The sequence below is a fragment of the Schistocerca gregaria genome, chromosome 6 (assembly GCF_023897955.1).
Source record: "Schistocerca gregaria isolate iqSchGreg1 chromosome 6, iqSchGreg1.2, whole genome shotgun sequence".
In the NCBI taxonomy this organism is placed as follows: Eukaryota; Metazoa; Arthropoda; class Insecta; order Orthoptera; family Acrididae; genus Schistocerca; species Schistocerca gregaria.
Window position 1 is genome coordinate 429012439 of NC_064925.1, and position 20439 is coordinate 429032877.

At 35.5% G+C, this 20439-nt stretch overlaps 1 protein-coding gene across 1 annotated transcript in view; it reads left to right on the plus strand.

The window, feature by feature from the left end:
* The window catches only part of LOC126277979 (pancreatic triacylglycerol lipase-like), a 44642-nt gene extending 36485 nt beyond the window's left edge, over window positions 1-8157 (plus strand). Inside the window, exons 6-7 of the mRNA XM_049977641.1 lie at window positions 7012-7162; window positions 7902-8157. Of these exons, the coding sequence (XP_049833598.1) occupies window positions 7012-7162; window positions 7902-7959 (209 nt within the window). The 3' untranslated portion in view covers window positions 7960-8157. The remainder of the gene's footprint in view (window positions 1-7011; window positions 7163-7901) is intronic.
* The last annotated feature ends 12282 nt before the right edge of the window (window positions 8158-20439 follow it).

Here is a 20439-nt window from a genome sequence, read left to right on the forward strand (position 1 = left end):
TTTCTCCCAACAAGAGACCAGTCTATTGATACCATCACTGTAGAATGTTTGACATAGTTGCTTTCACTGCTTCATCACTATCAAACTAAAGTCCTTGAAGTTGTTCTTTAAGTTTTTGAAATGGATGAAAATCAAATAAGGCCAAGTTGGGACTGTATGGAAGATGATCGATGATGGTGAACCCAAGGTGTCAGATTGTTACACATGTTGCATTATCATGCAAAGGAGAGGGTGCCACATTTGTGGATGAATTCCTCTGCAGTTAGAAACTCAATTATGGCATGCTATTTCTCATGCACTGACAAAGTTACATTACACACTGCCATGTTACAAGCTACAATCCAGAGCCCTCTAATGGCAGAGTGCTATAAATATGTGGAGGTTAAGAATAAAGAGGGAGAATGTTAATAATGTTTGTTTTATTCTAAAAGTTTTGTGAGTTTTGGAGGCACTACTTTTCATCACACCCTTGTAGATTTTAAAAAACAATTTGGATGTTACTATTTCGAAACCAGTGGTGCCTGCAAGTAGGGTACCAGAAGCATGCTGTCAGTAACATCAGCATCCACTAACATGTACTAGAACTGCAACAGTAAGGAGGATATAGATCTGGAATGAACTTTGTGCAATAGATCAGGCGTGTTACAACAAAGAAATCATTCTGATTTCAGAATTGTGTGCGATCTCTGGCAAGTAAGAGAGGTGGTACAGCAATCTATGGCAAAAAAAAATCTTAGCTACAAAAGCCTCACAAAGTACAATAATATGCAAATAGAAACAGACTTTGAATTCTCCTTAATTATCTTAACAGACTATAACCTATTGATACTGATTGTATATAGAGCCCCTGATGGGAACATCCAAGCCTTCAATCACTCCCTCAAAGCACTACTCACAAAAATTCACTCACTAAACAAAAATCTATTAATAAGATGGAGATTTTAATATTGACTTCCTCACACCTGGAGAAAACAAAGATGAATTGTTGAATATTACAAATTCATTCGACTTATCCCGAACTGAAAACACACCAACCAGAATCACAAAAAATTGAAAAATAGCTCTAGATCAGATTTTCATAAACGCAGACAAACTACACCACTCAATCAAAGTCATCAGCACAGCTTACAGTGACCATGAAGCCCAAATACTAGTGGCGAATTTAAATTACATAAGTCAATATCCCACAAAAACTAAAATGCAAAGGCAATTCAATGATGATAATATAAGGCTTTTTAACTATCTGTTAAGGACTGAAAACTGGGCAGAGGCCTATAAAGAAAATGATGTAAACAATATATTTAATTCCTTCCATGAAACATTTCTCCACCACTTCAACACTGCATTTCCACTGAAATCCAGGAAAATCAGAAACAAACACACAAACTCATGGGTAACAAAGGGACAAGGATCTCCAGCCAAAAAAAGCATGACTTAAAAAATTACATTAAACACCATGAAGTCGATGATCAGTTCAGGTCATATTGTAAGACCTATTTTGCAATCTACAGAAAAGTAATCCAACAAGCAAAAAAATTATACAATGATAAATTTATAAATGAATCTAACAATAAAATGAAAGGCTTGTAGACAGTTGTAAAAAATGAAACAAACAGTAAGCAGCGTGTTATAAACAAAACATTAAAACTAAACCTAAATGATGAAGTCACATCTGATCCCCACAAAATAGTAAATGGTTTTAATGACTATTTTAGCAAAATAGCAGAAAACCTGATAAAGAAAAACTGCCACAGACCAAATACTCAGCACCAAACACTAATGGAAACCATACCAGTACAGGCATCAATGTTTCTTCACAAAGTCTCCAATATTGAAGTACTTACAGCTATAAAAGGACTAAAGAATAAGTACTCCAGTGGCAGTGACAACATTCCTGATTTAATTGTGAAGAAATGTGGAGAATCCATTGTACAACCCCTAACCCACATAATAAAGGCACCCATTACAAATGGAGTTTTCCCTGACTTACTAAAGACTTCTAAAATTACCCCACTTCACAAAAAGGGCCCTAAAAATGATGTATCCAATTACAGGCCCATAGCACAACTCAGCTCATTCTCAAAAATATTTGATAAATTATTTTACACCAGACTGGAAGACTTAAGAAATAAACTATCCTCATTAACAATACACCAGCATGGGTTTTAGAAAACAAAAGACACTACCACAGCTATTTATGAGTGTCTCAACAAAACTTTAAAAGCACTGGATAATAAGGAAATCTCTACTGGTATCTTTTTAGATTTATCCAAAACCTTTGATGTAATTGATCATACCATACCCCTTAAGAAGCTAGCAAATGAAGGTATAAGAGGAACTGCAAACAAATAGTTAGAATCTTACCTGTAAAAACAGATTACAAAAAGTTGAAATTAATTTTGAAAAAAAAAAAAAAAAAAGAATACACCCACCCATCAGTGTACTGTCCACTGCTCTGACACATTGCCTATTAGATATGGTGTGCCACAAGTCTCAATCCTGGAACCCATACTGTTTCTGCTATACATTGCTGTCAGAAGCACGAAGCTTGCTACAGGACATATCACACTATTTGCTGATGACACGAGTATACTAATAACAGGTACTGATACAGAGGACCACAACCAAAAAATTAAACTGCTTATGTCATCACTCAGCAAATGGTCCAACGAGAACAAACTGATCATAAATATACAGAAAACAACATACATCAACTTCAGACTTTCATCCCAAAAACAAGAAATGCCCAATGTGATTCTAAATAAACAAGAGCTTATGTGTGTGGACGCTGTCAAGTTTCTTGTCATATGGCTTCAAGAAAATCACACAAATTATATCTCAAAAAAGCTATCAACATTGTGTTAGATTTTAAGGATACTCACAAAATCAGTCACAATATCTGTTCTCATACGTGTATATTATGCTTACTTCCACTCTACATTACAGTATGGAATCATATTTTGGGGGAACTCAACTGGGGGTGGATATATTTTCAAAATACAAAAAAAGGCAATACACATAATATGTAACCTAAGACATAACAAATCATGTAGACAACATTTCAAAACAAATGGCATTATGACACTACCCTCTGCTTACATTAATAATGCCTTCTCATTTGTCAAGTCATACCTGTTAAACAATGACTGCACATTAAAATTCAATGGAGATATTCATAACTATGCAACAAGGCAGCAATCTGACCTTCATATGATTCAGTCCAGAGCTACCTGCTACCAAAAAAGTGTTTTAAATGTTCAGATACAAATGTTTAATAATTTACCAAATGAAATCAAAGCAACAAAGAACCCAAGAGCCTTAACACATAAGTTAAAAAAATATCTCTTGGACCAATGCTTTTATGCAGTTTATCATTTTTTTGATAGAGGTTAAAATTGTAAACAATTTTATAATAAATGTTCCATTAGGTCTGAAAATTATATACTGCGCATGTCTATGAAATATACTGGATTGTTATACACTGTGCATGTCTATAAAATTTACTGGATTATTTTACTATTGCATTTGTAACAGCAGTTTGTATTTTACTATGCAACATTTGTTTTTATTGTTTTGTTTAAGAGAGATAATTTCCTCATTACAAAATGGTGTACAATCAATTTATTAAAAATTACTTGCAAATATGTTCTCTTGACCTGTCCAATATCATATGTACAACCGTACAACATAGTAATAAATCATTGTTTGGGTGTTTGGGTGTTTTCTTTGAGATGGCACAATGGTTAAGATACTGTTTGGGAAGAGCAGAATTCTAGTGGTGTGAACAAATGTATCAAAACAGTTGATTCAGTCAGCTATTTGGAAATAATCAACTCATATGGATGTAGTTTTTTGTATCAGTTTAATTATTGTAGTGGTACATGTTATTTAATATATCAACACATCAAAAACTTGAAACTTCCTGGCAGATTAAAACTGTGTGCCTGACCGAGACTCGAACTCGGGACCTTTGCCTTTCGCAGGTAAGTGCTCTACCATCTGAGGTACCGAAGCACGATTCACACCCGGTACTATGTGGACAATTTTTTGGATTTATGTGAAGACATGAAAGGAGAAATGTGAGCACAGTGCATCAACAAGATGCAATGATAAGTGAGTGTCTTTGCTTGCAATGGAGAAGTCATTTACACTTCCCAGTCATGCTTAGGGAATGCTATGGACTCCTGACAAGAAGCTGTCTGATGACAATGTGTTGTCCCCATAACAAAAGAAACTGTATTATGCAATCTCTTACTTCCTATCTGTCATTCATTGAGTTATCATGTCAAGACTGGCTAGGAGCATGTTGTGAATGAGCTATCTATTCATTTAAGTTGTAATAGTTTATGAAAATCTTAAATACAGAAGAATTCTTTAAGGAGTGGTTATATGTTTTCATAGCTGGTCGCTAGTAAATGCAGGCTAACTTACACCCCTCAATGCTCTGCAGATAGTGACAGAGCTCCATGGTACTGCATAGCAGTATGATTCATGAATCAATGAAAAGGCAACCATAAGAAGATATTCAATGTAACCAGTATTATGAACAACATCAATGAAATATCACTTCACGAAGTAGCAACAGACTGCAGTGCAGATACAGACATGAGCCACCATACGATTTCGTTGATCATTCCTCCTCTTCAGTAAAACCAGTCTATGGGGGCAACACAGTAAAAGTAATCTGTTTAGTTGATTATAGTTTTACATACCAGCTGGAATATTCATTCATTCTTTAGAGTGAAACCAGTGTCTGGAAGCAACCAAATGAAAACAAAGTCTGTTGCAATTTTGCATACTGACTGAATTTTTCATTATTTCTTTTCAAGTGAAACCAATATGCAGTTTTTCTCAGTTGAACCATGTGTTTGTTCTTTTAACTGAAACCACTCTTGAATGTTTTAGTTGACTCAGCTATAAATTCATACTTCTGAATGAAACTAGTCTCTAGAACTCTCTGTAATTGAACTTAAGTAGTAATATATGACTACATACACATACACATACACATACCCCAGAGGTAATATGAAGATATTTCAGAGGGTATGTCAAGTTAAAATAAGCATTACACATATTCACTTAAATATATACTGAGTTTTCTTCTTTTCGTCATTTAAAAAAATTCTTCTGAAAAGTGACAGTATATGCTTAAAAAGGAAGTGATTAATTCATCAAACAATTAAAAACATTGTATGGTATATGCTTTTTGTTCTTGTCATTTCATCATTTAGCAAACGAGAATTAGGTGATGGCTGCAAACTACTGGGAAAGCGGGAGAGAGAGCATAAGTAAATTTAAATAAAAAATTAATTGTTCATTTATTTAAACACAAATATAGAATGTAGCACATGTTATTAACCTTCCCAAATCAAGTAAAAATCCGTATTTAATGCCAGAAGTATGAAAAAATTACGTTTAAGTAAATAAATACATACATTTGGAAAATACATCTTTACAAATAGTTTTTATTCATCTCTCCTTGAAATAAGATGTATTATTAGTATCTAAAGAGGTAGACAACCCAAGCCATGCTTTATCTATAACCCAAAAGGCCAGAAAAGTATTTAAGTGAAATTACCCAAACTCATAGAGTGAATGGAAACACTGATGTAACTGAAGTAAGCAACAGAGAGTTGTGTCAGCCACTTTTCTCACATTGAGTGAAACCTTCCAAACCCAGAGAGTGGTTGAGAAACATTCATATAGCTCACGTGGTTGGAGACACTAGTTTCATTTGGTTGTTTCATCTGACCAGAAACACTGACTGAAAAAAAAAAGAACAGTGGACTGGTTAGTCTGCATTAATACCAGTTATATTTCCAGTTACTATGGAATTCAAAGAAGTTATGTCATTAGAGATAGACAGCACATATCCCATGCAGTCATCTTAATTTAGGTTCTTTGTCAAACAGACTTTTCAGGCAACCATTAACAGCACTGGCATACCTGGAAAAATACATGATTACACAGTGCTGTTTTATAAAATTATTTACTTACAACCAGTTTTGAGCATAGACCATCTTCACAGTGGAACAGTTATCAATATCAACATGATATGACATAAATGTTTTCAACTGTGCAGGATAATATGGTCAAGTCAAAATTTGAGAAACATTTAACATAGGTATTCAGTATCCGAGCAATGGTTCGATCAACAGCCAGTTTTTCACTTGCCATTGATCAAGCCATAGTTTTGGTACTGAATACCTATTTTAAATGTTTATCGTGTTTTGACTTGACCGTGTTATTCGATATGCTTGAAGATATGTATGTCTTGTAATGTTGACATTTTTCTGCTGTGAAGATGGTCTATGACCGAAGCAAGTTGTAAATAAATACTTTTATTAGACAGTGCTGTGTCATTGTGCATTTTTATAGGATTTTTGTATCTTCCAAAATCATTTCACTGAAATATCAGGAAGGTCATCTATATCCCGCACTCTTTGAGGCCAATCTGAGCTTATGATTACTCTTATTTGATCATGTTATCAAAATACATATTTTTCTCAAGCATTTGTTTGTTTATAATTTTCTGAAATCTTGTCACTACCCTTCCTCATGTCATGTCAGTAGAGTGGAATTTTTCCTGAAGTATATGGTTTCAAATACTCCAAATGTATAGAACACATGACAAGGACAATTAGTTCGTTAGCAATCAAATGTTCACCGTTTGTAGTTGGTCTGCTTTTCCTTAGGCTTACCTTTTCAACTTTTTCCTCTTTTGAACTGCCACATTCAAAACCTTGAGAATCAGTATTATGTCCATGCTTGTCATAGTCTTGCCACAATCATGGCTTCAATAAATGCACTTCATCTGTATCATATTTTAAAAATATTGTGAAGTTAACAAAATGACACAAGAACGTTACACACAGTCGCAAATGAAAAAGCAGTTATAATTTCCGACAACACTTCAGAGCTTAATATATTATGAAACATGATAATATAGTATCTTGTTTTAAGTAAATTACCTCTTGGAATCTGATGCATCTTTTATTATTTCCCAAACAGAGTGCAGTCATAATCGATCCTATGAGTTGTATGCTGAGTCAATCACATCTTCTGCTTTTGTCAGCTATCAGTGTGATAGTTGGAATAATTTTCAAAATGGAAACTGCAATGGAAATTCTCAAGTGGCAATGGGTGCTCCCACTCCATCTGGGTTAGTATTACTGTGACTAGTTAAATTATTTGTACAAAACTTTCAAAGTATGTTATAAACATCCACAAAAATCAAATCTTTAGTCAAGATGGATTTTTTCATGTTTTAATGCATCATTTAGTGAAACAGTAGTATTAATAATATACCTTTTACCTTACTCATTGCTTGTTGTTTTCTTTTATAATGATGGATCAAACACTTCTATTTTGTCAGTTTTCAAATAATGTCTAAATATATCAAGAGAAACAGAGGTATAATAAGTCATAAAATTTGTTGATTTGTAATATGTGGCATTTTTAATGCCCCACTTAGAAGAAAAAGGTTCTGTTACCATTTGATTTCCTATAAGCTCTTGAGTTTGACAGTTGTCAGAATAGAGTGAATTGATATTTAATCCAATGACAGTAAAGCAAATAAACCAAAATAAATATTGAAATGATGGATTTCACACAGCTGAAGGACAACTTATAATAAATACATTAAATGCCTCCATTGACATTAATTTTGTCGTAAACTTTTTCAGTATTTCTCAGTAGACTTTATGCAGTGGAATCAGATTTCCTGCTTATGAGAGGAAGTAAATCCATTGACAGATAGATGAAAAATGACATGAGAGAACTCATTTTATTAACTATGCTTAAGAAGACATATAGTTTGTCTCCACACATCCATTTTGTGCTATATAATATTAGATACAAAGTTGTGATAATAATGAAATTCTGCTGGTGGTTTGTTGTAGGACAACTGGAACATTCTACCTAAGAACTAATGGCTCACCTCCATATGCCCAAGGATAAGGCACTCAACTGTGGTGGTCTACAAAACCAGGATTCTGGCTATTTTTACAGCTGATTCTATTCTCATTTCTACTCTCATCTGAATCATCATGTGAACTAAAAGAGTAGAAGGTGACTTCTAAATAAAGAAAGAAGTTACTTCTCTTACCACAATGTAAAACATTAAATAATATTTTCATTAAAAAAGTGACACAATTAGCTGTATTTATTTATTTCCAGCCTACTCTATGCAGACCAAGATTGCACAAGCCAAAGGAGTGTACTAGATGCAAAATATGAAAGCTAAATGGCGACTACAAATTAAGAAAAATTATACCGATATCATTGCTATTGTACATAGATTAAGATCTAACTAGGCTATACTCTTATGCATGGTAGCACATCTACTTCTATCCTACATCTACATACAATCACTGCAAACAATGTAAAGTGCATTGAAGAGAGTACTTAGCACAGTACCATATGTTATGGACTTTTCTCATTCCAGTCACGTTTGGAGCAGGGGAAGAATGCTTAAATGCATCTGTGCCCAGTGTAATTAATCTAACCTTGTTTTCACCATCTGATGCTGAATTAGATTTCTATATTCTCCACTTAAAACTGGTTCTTAAAACTTTATAGGTTGGATTTCAGGGGATAATTGACATCTTTCCATTAGTGTCTGCCAGTTCAGGTTTTTTAAAGCTTTTGTGACCCCCTACCATGAGTAAAAAAAACAGTGACCATTCATGCTGCCCTTCTTTGAATATGTTCAATATTGTCTATTAGTTATATTTCATATGGACCCAAACACCTGAACAGTATTCAAAGATAGTGGTACATAAACACTATGTAAGCAGTCTCATTTGATACTGACTGGATTTTCCCAGTATCCTGCCCGTGAATCAAAGTGTATCACCTGCTTTACCTGCTGTTGAGCCTACAAGCTCATTTTTTTTTTTTTTTTTTCATATTCATACGAAGTATTACACCTGTGAGTGTGTGTGATAATATGATATTTTGTGAAGTGTACAGCTTCATATTTGTGTACATTTAAATCTAGACTTTTGCACCACACAGTAATAAAATCAAAAACTGGGTGGATATATGTGTAGCTATCTTCATTATAGATGACTCCATCATCAGAATAAATATGAAGTTTCTGTAAATATTGTCTGCCATCTCATTACTCCAAAGGTCATCATATACTACACCGTGGCACACCCAATGTCATTTTTCCATCTGTCAACGACTCCATCCAAGATAACATGCTGTATCCTAGTCACCAAAACATCATCAACCCAATCACAAATTTTCTTTAATAACTCATCTGACGGTAGTTTTGCTACTGAACATTGATGTGGTACTGAGTTAAATGCTTTTTGAAGTCAAGAAATACTGCATCCATCTGATTACCTTGATCCAATTGATTGTCTTGATCCACCTCATCGCCTTGACTCATGGCATTCACGACATCAAGTGAGAAAAGTGTAAGTTGGGTTTCACATGTTTCTGGAATCCAGGATTTTTTTCATGGAGGTCATTCTCTCTGTGATACCCCATTATGTTTGAGCACTAAATACGTTTCAATATTCTATATCAGATAGACATCAGTGAGATTCGACATTACTTTTATGGATCACTTCTGCTTCCCTTCTTCTAGAGGGATTTGACCTGTGCTTTCTTCCAACCATTGGGCTTTTTTTTCTTTTTTCAGTGGATGTATGGTGTACCATGCTTAAAATGGAGCTAACATCATTGCAAATTCTGTATGGAATCTGATACAGATTCCACTGAGCACTGGAGCCTTGTTTAACTTCAGTAATTTCAATTGTTTGCAAACAGACTTGAGCGCTGTGATCAGCCACAATTGTCATGTGTAGATAGAGAAGTATAATTTTACAATTCTGATCTAAAAAACATGAGTTAAGTTTAACTACTTGTATTTTTACTATACCTAATTAACATGACCTGTGAAGAACACACAAACTATGAACTACACGTTAATAACTGGGAAAGGTGAAGTAATTTTTCTGATAATTGAAATGTGTGGCAAAGCTTGTAAGGAGGAGGATACATCTGCCCTAGACTACAACTACAGGTCTTTGTTAAGATAAAGAACCACTATACAAGTGTTTTTGGATGTAGCTCATTACTCTTTTGATTCATACATGCCACACACAGACTTAAATTGATTCTGCATTAGTCTGTCATTTTTGTGTTACAATGTACAAGGTTAAAGAAACAAAATAGGTGCTTTTGAATCATTTATCACAGGATTAGCTCCACATACATTAGTTATCACCAAATTTTACCTATTCATTTGAGACAGTTCTCCCAAATTAGTGTAGACGAACAGTACTCCAGTGTTGGCTGAGTATCACTGCTGTGTGACAATAGCTCTTTAAGAGGTAATGAATTCAAAATTAAGTTCAAATGGTTCAAATGGCTCTGAGCACTATGGGACTCAACTGCTGTGGTTATTAGTCCCCTAGAACTTAGAACTACTTAAACCTAACTAACCTAAGGACATCACACACATCCATGCCCGAGGCAGGATTCGAACCTGCGACCGTAGCAATCGCACGGTTCCGGACTGCGCGCCTAGAACCGCGAGACCACCGCGGCCGGCTCAAAATTAAGTAAGTCTGAGTTTGTAAGGAAAGTAATGTCATTTTTGGTGATACAATTTATGACAGAGGTATACAACTTGACCAAAGGAAAGTGAAAGCAGTACCAGCTTCCCTAACACCTAAAAACAGAAAGTAATTGAAAGCAATGTTTGGTTTATTTAGATACTATAGAAAATTTGTGACTGACCAATAATTTAATCATCCTCATGCAGGTACTTCATTTAAGAAAAATGTTGTGTGGAATTGGACATGAGTGTGAAGAGACTTTTCAAAAAAAGAGTTGTTATACCATCCAGACTTTTCTTTGCAGTTTGTATGAGCACTAACTCAAGTTGGGGTTTGAAGTCATGTAGATAATAAAACCAGATGAGGGTATGAGACACTGAACAATTGCTTTTGCTAACAGGTTTTCACAGGCTCTAGTGAAAAATTTTTATACATCCAAATAGGAGGCACTTGCCATTGTATTCAGTTTCCAAAAAATTGGGGGATATTTGTTGGGGCACAAAACAGAAAGTCAAGTTTTCTACAGTGGTGCAGGCTATACATCCTAGATTGGTCAGATGGGTCTTGTATTTGTAGCAGTTTGATATGAAAATTAGATACATAAACTGAAGGACAATATAATGGTGACTGCTCTTCATAGAATGACAGCAGGCAAAATGAAATTATGATAGTCATTACATAAATGAGGTGAAATAAGATTATTTAATTTACAGGGTTTAAAAGCTGAAAGATTGATTACAGATATTTGTAAGTGCATGAGAAGAGAACAAAATGAAGATTGAAATTTGAAATTAGTTAAACTGTATTAAAATATTCAGATGGAAACCCAAAAGAAAGACAGTATTATGCTATACACAAGAGGCTATTATTCAGGAGGAAATCTTTGGATAAACAAGTGTGGAAGATGTGTTTCCCTAAGCAACAGTTGATAAGTTCATTGATTATCTACACGACAGTTGTGGTCATAATGGGATCAGGAAAACTGTGGCTAAAATTTGTGAAATAATAATATTAAACAGCCCCTGGAAAGGATAAATAAAAGGTTAGCGGTAGATGCAACAGGAACCAAAGAGTAAAGTTTACAGTACTACCCTCGAAAGGATTAATACAATCAGTACTCACTAATGCCACAAAGGAATTTTTATTTATTTTTATTTATTTTATATTCCGTTAATCCATATTGTGATAAATTACATGAATGTGGAACGAGTCATAATTACATAAGACAGATATAATACAAGTATATAAAATGGTAAAAATGCACCATAAAATGATGAATAAGCTTGACGGTTAAAATCAAATCAAAATGTAGCTCAAGCAACATAAAACAACTACTTAACAAGAAAATATAGTTCATTGTCCAACTTAAACAGTTAAAGATGAGTTATAGCAAAACACATTAAAACAAAGTTTTGGGATTGTAAATACCAATGGCAATACAATTAAAAAAACAATCATTCTTTATCTTCAGGTACTCATCAAGAGAGTAGAAGGAATTTCCCATTAGGTAGTCTCTTAATTTACATTTAAAGCTAGGTAAGATATTAATGTGAACTTTAATATCTGAAGGAAGAAAGTGGAAAATTTTTCTGGCAGAAGAATGGACACCTTTTTGCCAAGACTTAAATGTTTCAGATTCCTATGTAAATCATTTTTCGGCCTAGTATCATGATTATATGCCAATTAGCTCTGCAGACGATGAAGAAATTGAAGAAATGTATGATCAAATAAAAGAAATTATTCAGATAGTGAAGGAAGATGAAAATTTAATAGTCATGGGTGACTGGAATTCGGTAGTAGGAAAAGGGAGAGAAGGAAACGCAGTAGGTGAATGTGGACTGGGGCAAAGAAATGAAAGAGGAAGCCGCCTGGTAGAATTTTACACAGAGCACAATTTAATCATAGGTAACACTTAGTTCAAGAATCATAAAAGAAGGCTATATACATGGAAGAAGCCTGGAGATAATAAAAGGTATCAGATAGATTATATAATGGTAAGACAGAGATTTAGGAACCAGGTTTTAAATTGTAAGACATTTCCAGGGGCAGATGTGGACTCTGACCACAATCTATTGGCTATGACCTGTAGATTAAAACTGAAGAAACTGCAAAAAGGTGGGAATTTAAGGAGATGGGACATGGATAAACTAAAAGAACCAGAGGTTGTACAGAGTTTCAGGGAGAGCATAAGGGAGCAATTGACAGGAATGGGGGAAACAAATACAGTAGAAGAAGAATGGGTAGCTCTGAGGGATGAAGTAGTGAAGGCAGCAGAGGATCAAGTAGGTAAAAAGACGAGGGCTAGTAGAAATCCTTGGGTAACAGAAGAAATATTGAATTTAATTGATGAAACGAGAAAATATAAAAATGCAGTAAATGAAGCACGCAAAAAGGAATACAAACGTCTCAAAAATGAGATCAACAGGAAGTGCAAAATGGGTAAGCAGGGATGGCTAGAGGACAAATGTAAGGATGTAGAGGCTTATCTCACTAGGGGTAAGATAGACATTGCCTACAGGAAAATTAAAGAGACCTTTGGAGATAAGAGAACCACTTGTATGAACATCAAGAGCTCAGATGGAAACCCAGTTCTAAGCAAAGAAGGGAAAGCAGAAAGGTGGAAGGAATATAAAGAGGGTCTATACAAGGGCGATGTACTAGAGGACAATATTATGGAAATGAAAGAGGATGTAGATGAAGATGAAATGGGAGATACGATACTGCGCGTAGAGTTTGACAGAGCACTGAAAGACCTGAGTCGAAACAAGGTCCCCGGAGTAGACGACATTCCATTGGAACTACTGATGGCCTTGGGAGAGCCAGTCCTGACAAAACTCTACCATCTGGTGAGCAAGATGTATGAGACAGATGAAATACCCTCAGACTTCAAGAAGAATATAATAATTCCAACCCGAAAGAAAGCAGGTGTTGACAGATGTGAAAATTACCGAACTATCAGTTTAATAAGTCACAGCTGCAAAATACTAACGCGAATTCTTTACAGACGAATGGAAAAACTAGTAGAAGCCGACCTTGGGGAAGATCAGTTTGGATTCCGTAGAAATATTGGAACACGTGAGGCAATACTGACCCTACGACTTGTCTTAGGATCTAGATTAAGGAAGGGCAAACCTACTTTTCTAGCATTTGTAGACTTAGAGAAAGCTTTTGACAATGTTGACTGGAATACTCTCTTTCAAATTCTGAAGGTGGCAGGGGTAAAATACAGGGAGCGAAAGGCTATTTACAATTTGTACAGAAACCAGATGGCAGTTATTAGAGTCAAGGGACATGAAAGGGAAGCAGTGGTTGGGAAGGGAGTGAGACAGGGTTGTAGCCTCTCCCCGATGTTATTCAATCTGTATATTGAGCAAGCAATAAAGGAAACAAAAGAAAAATTTGGAGTAGGTATTAAAATCCATGGGGAAAAAATAAAAACTTTGAGGTTCGCCGATGACATCGTAATTCTGTCAGAGACAGCAAAGGACTTGGAAGAGCAGTTGAACGGAATGGATGGTGTCTTGGAAGGAGGGTATAAGATGAACATCAACAAAAGCAAAACGAGGATAATGGAATGTAGTCAAATTAAGTCGGGTGATGCTGAGGGAATTAGATTAGGAAATGAGACACTTAAACTAGTAAAGGAGTTTTGCTATTTGGGGAGCAAAATAACTGATGATGGTCGAAGTAGAGAGGATATAAAATGTAGACTGGCAATGGCAATGAAAGCGTTTCTGAAGAAGAGAAATTTGTTAACATCGAGTATAGATTTAAGTGTCAGGAAGTCATTTCTGAAAGTATTTGTATGGAGTGTAGCCATGTATGGAAGTGAAACATGGACAATAAATAGTTTGGACAAGAAGAGAATAGAAGCTTTCGAAATGTGGTGCTACAGAAGAATGCTGAAGATATGATTGGTAGATCACATAACTAATGAGGAAGTATTGAATAGGATTGGGGAAAAGAGTAGTTTGTGGCACAACTTGACAAGAAGAAGGGACCGGTTGGTAGGACATGTTCTGAGGCATCAAGGGATCACCAATTTAGTATTGGAGAGCAGCGTGGAGGGTAAAAATCATAGAGGGAGACCAAGAGATCAATACACTATGCAGATTCAGAAGGATGTGGGTTGCAGTGGGTACTGGGAGATGAAGAAGCTTGCACAGGATAGAGTAGCATGGAGAGCTGCATCAGACCAGTCTCAGTACTGAAGACCACAACAACAACAGTATCATGATCATGACATAGAGACTGGTTATTAGAAACAAAAGTCATCAAATAAAATATGTATTGAGAGGTATTGTATTCTGCAAGAATATCTTGGATGAACACCACTCATGATTCTAACTGCACTCTTCTGTGCATAAATATTTTTTTGACTAAATGCTGGTTACCCCAAAATGTTATGCCATGTGGTATGATAGATTGTCAATAACCAAAGTAGGCCACTTCGATAGTGTCCTTCCACCATCTGATTGAATGTATGCCTGTGAGAGTGGAAGCCAACACCATACTGAATTTCAACATTACCGATGGACAGCACCACAAACTTGTAAGTCATTTTCAGGCATGTGTCCTGATACTTTTGATCACATTGTGTATAAATAGCACACAACAAGATCAATGAACCAATTTCTTCATGTCATCTATCATATAAAAATGTTTTTCTTCTGCATATAAAATTATGCTACATAAAAATTAGCTTCTTTCACAAGTTTGCCTAAACCTCAATTCAGTGAACTCCAGTGTCACTGAAGTATTGACCAGTATAATGTACTTACCTTGCAGCATAGTTCTACTGCTTTCAATGCAAATGGTGATGTGAATTGTTGACATTGCACCTGTGTCTGTGAAGCAGTTTAGGTTATTCAATGCTTGAGTCACTTTTAATTCTGCTAATTCATATTAAAGTAACATATCAGAATGAACTTGAATATTAAAGTGAAACAAAAGCCTACGCGGAAAAAAACCCTGGAACAGAACCTCAGATTTGGCTACAAAACCCTGTACCAAAAGGATGTCTGAAAGGAACACACCAGAAAGAAAAGTACAAAAATACTCAGCTGGTAAAGGCACTATCCACCATTTAATGTGTTCACTAAAGATCAGTGAACCCCCTACACATTATTATACTCATTTTCTGATATGTTTCCAATTCCATTTGCAAGGTGAATGTTGCCCAAATTAAAAAATACTTCAACATGGGGTGGGCAAAATTCCAGACATTTTACAGATAGGATGTATGGTTCCAAATCAGCTATGTTTTTCAAGCCAAGTATTTAAATAGATCTAGGATGGATAGTTCTTAAGCATTGTCATGACCAATACTGACTACCTTGAATGAATCATAATACACTTCAAACATCTATGTATCTGTTCATCTATCCTATTGGATTTTTCTTTTCATTTTACTAACATTAAATTTCATGATTTGAAACTTGTTGGCTGTACATTGCCTCTTTTTCTGTTCCATAGCCTTTTTGTTCATCATCTTTTTTCTTTTCTTTTCTTTTCTTCTCTTTTTTTTTTTTTTTTTTTTTTTCTTTCTTTGTTAATCTGATCTTTTCATTCTGAGCTATTTCACTTAAGATATGAAATTCAATATCTTCCTTAATAATATTAGTGAGTTTTTCCACAATCATTGGCTCACATGGAGCAAATCCAGTAGACTCATTTCACAAGACTCAAAACTTTGTGTATGAGTAACCCAAGCAGACTGACTTTTATGCAATATGATGCTTACAAACTATTGATTTCCGTCATGACTCTTGCCCATATTTCTTTTGGAGAATAAATAGAAATTATATGTGATTAATTTTGTACATTATCAATCACTGCATAGCTCTTTCAGAAATAAACTGACACTCACTGTCTGACAAAGTGATTTAGGTACACTCACATTGTGAAAATAATCTGTTTCTAATTCTTCTACAGCAGTTTTAGTGTTGCCCTTCTTTATAGGATAAAGTTTTCCAAGTTTTGAAAAGGTATCCAGAGCACAAAAATATGTTTACAGCCTGCAGTAGACATAGACAATGTTCCACAAAACCAATAACAATTAATTGGAATGGACAAACAGACCTGCATAAAGACAGTGAAGGTAACTGTAAGAATCTTTTTATTTTTCATCAAAATATCAGATGTCTCAAAAGTAATTTACATATTTTGTCTGTAAATCTGGGGAACATGAACATTGTTGACCATCCTCATGTTTTATGTCTTACTGGGCATCCCACAACAGTTGGAATTGATGGGCTGCAGCTTGATGGGTATGATCTAGCTACTCATTATTGCAGAATAAGTAAAGAGAAAGGTGGTGCTGTGATTTATATAGATAGTAAAATCATTTATAAACCTTTGGATTTAAGTAAGTATTGTGTAGATGAATATTTTGAAGTTTGTAGGACTGAAATTACTGCAGAGGACATGTTACTTGCTGTGCTTGCAATTTACAGATCTCCAGCAGGGACGTTTTGCATCTTTATGAGTAAGTTAGAATCCATTTTTGCCAAATTGTTCTCCAAAACCAGAAATTTAATAGTTGCACATGACTTAAATGTCAACTTTTTAACAGATGATCACCCTAAGACTGAGCTGGACCATTTAATGAGTTCTTACAACTTGGCTGTTATGATGAACTGGCCCATTAGAGTTACACAAAATTGTGAGGGCCTTTTAGATAATATTTTCATTGACAAGAGTAGAGTCAACCGTACTAGTGTAAGAAAAGTAATTTATGGCCTGTCTGACCATGACAGACAACGTCTTAAAAGTCAATAACATTAGTTTGTGCAACAAAGTCTCCCAGACCTATAGGTCCTATAAACACTGAAACTATGTTTAAAGGGATCTAGTATATAGTACATCAGATGTTATTGTCAAATTTAACCTTTTTTTAAAATGAATTTACCTCTATATTTGAAATGGACTTCCCAAAAAAACTATCAGAAAGAACAATGAGGTTTCTTCCAGCAAACCCTGGATTACTGAAGGTATTAAAATTTCTTGTTGGACTAAGAGGGAGCTACGTGCCTCACTAAGATTGTTAAATGATCCTATTGAAAGGTATCATTATAAACTATATTGTAAAATTTTAAAGAGGGTGATAAAACAAATCTGGTAGCTTATATATTAAGTCTGAAATTAAGAAATACAAGAACAAAATAAAAACAGTTTGGAATGTTATAACGAGAGAGTGTGGCAAGGGTAACAAGAATGTGAATACCATAGAGATGATGAGGCTATTATAATCCTGTAACAGTATCCAACAAATTCAAGAATCACTTCATAACTGCAGCAGAACATGTAGGTTGCAGGGTTCCTTAAATGGTGCTATGTGTTTATTACAAAGAGCTAATCTCAACATATATATGACACAATTTGTCTTGCCCCTGTCACTATTACTGAAGTTAAAAATACCATTAAATAAAATAAAACGACATTTCACTAAAAATTCTAAAGCATTGTAGTGACCACATACGTCAATTCCTGTGTCACATTTTTAATGAGTCTATGCAGCTAGGTGTTGTACCAGAGAGATTAAAGCTTACCGCTGTGAAACCACTTTTCAAGAAGGGTAACAAAACCAAATTATCTAACTACCGTACAATATCACTACTAAGTAGTTTCTCAAAAGTATTGGAGAAACTAATGGATAAAAGAATTGTAGAACATCTTAACAGCCATTACGTAATCAACAGAAACTAGTTTGGTTTCCAAAAATGTAGATCAACTGTGCAGGCTATTTTTTTCTCACAAATAATATTTTAGAGTCAATAAATAATAAAATGTCACCTATTGGAATCTTCTGTGACTTGTCAAAGGCCTTTGACTGTGTATACCACAACACTCTCTTACAGAAGGCTAAGCCTTATGGCTTGAGAAGTAGCATTGGTAGGTAGATGAATCATATCTACAAAACAGAAAACAGAAGGTGATTATTAATGGTGCTGATGATAGTCCCACCTCATCTGATTGGGGCACATTAAAGTGTGGATGCCTCAAGGGTCCATTTTGGCACCTTTGCTTTTTCTTATCTTCATCAATGATCTCCCACTTTGTACAGACACCAAGTGTAAATTTATTCATTTTGCTGATGACACCACTATTCTGCTCGAAAGCTGAACTAACAAAGACCTATAAAATAAATATAATGCTGTACTTGTTGACGTCCTACACTGGTTTAAATGTAATAGACCAACTCTAAATACTGAAAAAAAAAATCAGTTTATGCAATTTCATACATCTCAGCAAGAAGATGAAGTATGCCACTTAAACTGTGGTAAACTAAATGTGCTACATTATGAATCACCCAAGTTCTTGGGCATTCTAATTGATGGCAAGTTGAACTGGCTGGTGCATATCCTAGACCTACTTAGAAGGGTCAGTGTGGTAACTTATGCTTTGCATGTAATGACCCCCATTGGTGACTTGGACGCTATCAAAGCTGCTTATTTTGGTTATTGCCATTCTATCATATCATATGGAATAATATTTTGGGGTAATCATGTTGTGACTCACCGATCTTTCAAAGTTACACACGTCCTCTACATGCGGCGCTGTCTGCAAGCCATGCAGTAGCAGTACCACCTAAGCTGCCAACTAGCCAGTGGCCGCTAGACTTGGACTCAGTTATGATTTGACTGTTAAAGTGTACACACATCTTACTCTGTTTACTTGATTTGTGACTTTCATGTATTGCATCTTCCTTGAAATATATTTGTTCAACTTGAAGTTATAACAATTGGTGACAAGGATGGGATTTTTCTTTTCTATCGTTGACCCACATGTTTCCATGGCTAATTTAGAGCAACTATTGCAAGGTCTCATAGAACAGCAAACGCTTCTCACAAATGCAATTCGTGATTTTGTCATGGCATTAAATCTCTCGCCGTCATCTCTATCTACATTTCCTCCTTACGATGATACGGTGGAAGACTGGTCTGATTACGAAAAACGTCTTCGGCAGCACTTCTTGGCATTTTATGTCACAGACAAACAAATATGTAAGTCTCTGTTCCTTTCATGGATTTCACCTCAAATGTCTCAGTTGTTGTCGCAATTTTCTCCTTTGAAAGATCCTGTGTCTTTGTCCTTTGCTGAAATGAGCTCCCTTCTGTCCATCTGTTTCAAAAGCAAATGCATGTGGTAGCCTCTGGTGTTGCCTTTTATTGTTGTTAAAACAACTGAATCAATCCTATCGTGATTGGGCTGGTGAACTTCACGGCCTCAGTAGAAAGTGTCAATTTGTTACTGAAGTACACAAAGAATCCTACGCCGACACCATGGTAAGAGATGCTATTATACGATCGGTGCCCGACAAAGAAGTTAGGCAACGTGCCCTTCAGTTGGAAAATCCCAATCTAGATGAAGTCCTATCCATTGCTCAGTCTTTTGAAATTTCTAACGCTGCTGGAGTGCAAATAGAGGCATGGGGTGATGTCAGGGAAATAAAACCTCTGTGCGATGTTGACAAGGCGTGTGGCATGTCCCCGCTGGCCGACGTGGCCACAATACGCTCCTAAGCACAGCCTCGGCCTAACTGTAAAACAAACCTCTAGGAAACTGCAGCAAAACCCACGGCAACTTCCTTTGTGGCAGCGGTGTTTTACGAAACACTCATGAGAAGATTGTCCACAACATTGAGCCATGTGTCACAAATGCAAAAAAAAGGGTCATAGGTCATCCGTTTGCAAATCTGACCACATACTTGATGTTCATGAACATGGTGCTGATTCTGATTCTGTGTTGTCTGTCAATTGTACTTCTTCCCTTTCAGGGAAGTTATTCCTCACTGTCCAAATACTTGGTCAAGATGTTCGCATGCAAGTGGATACTGGTTCTGCTGCCACTATCATCAATT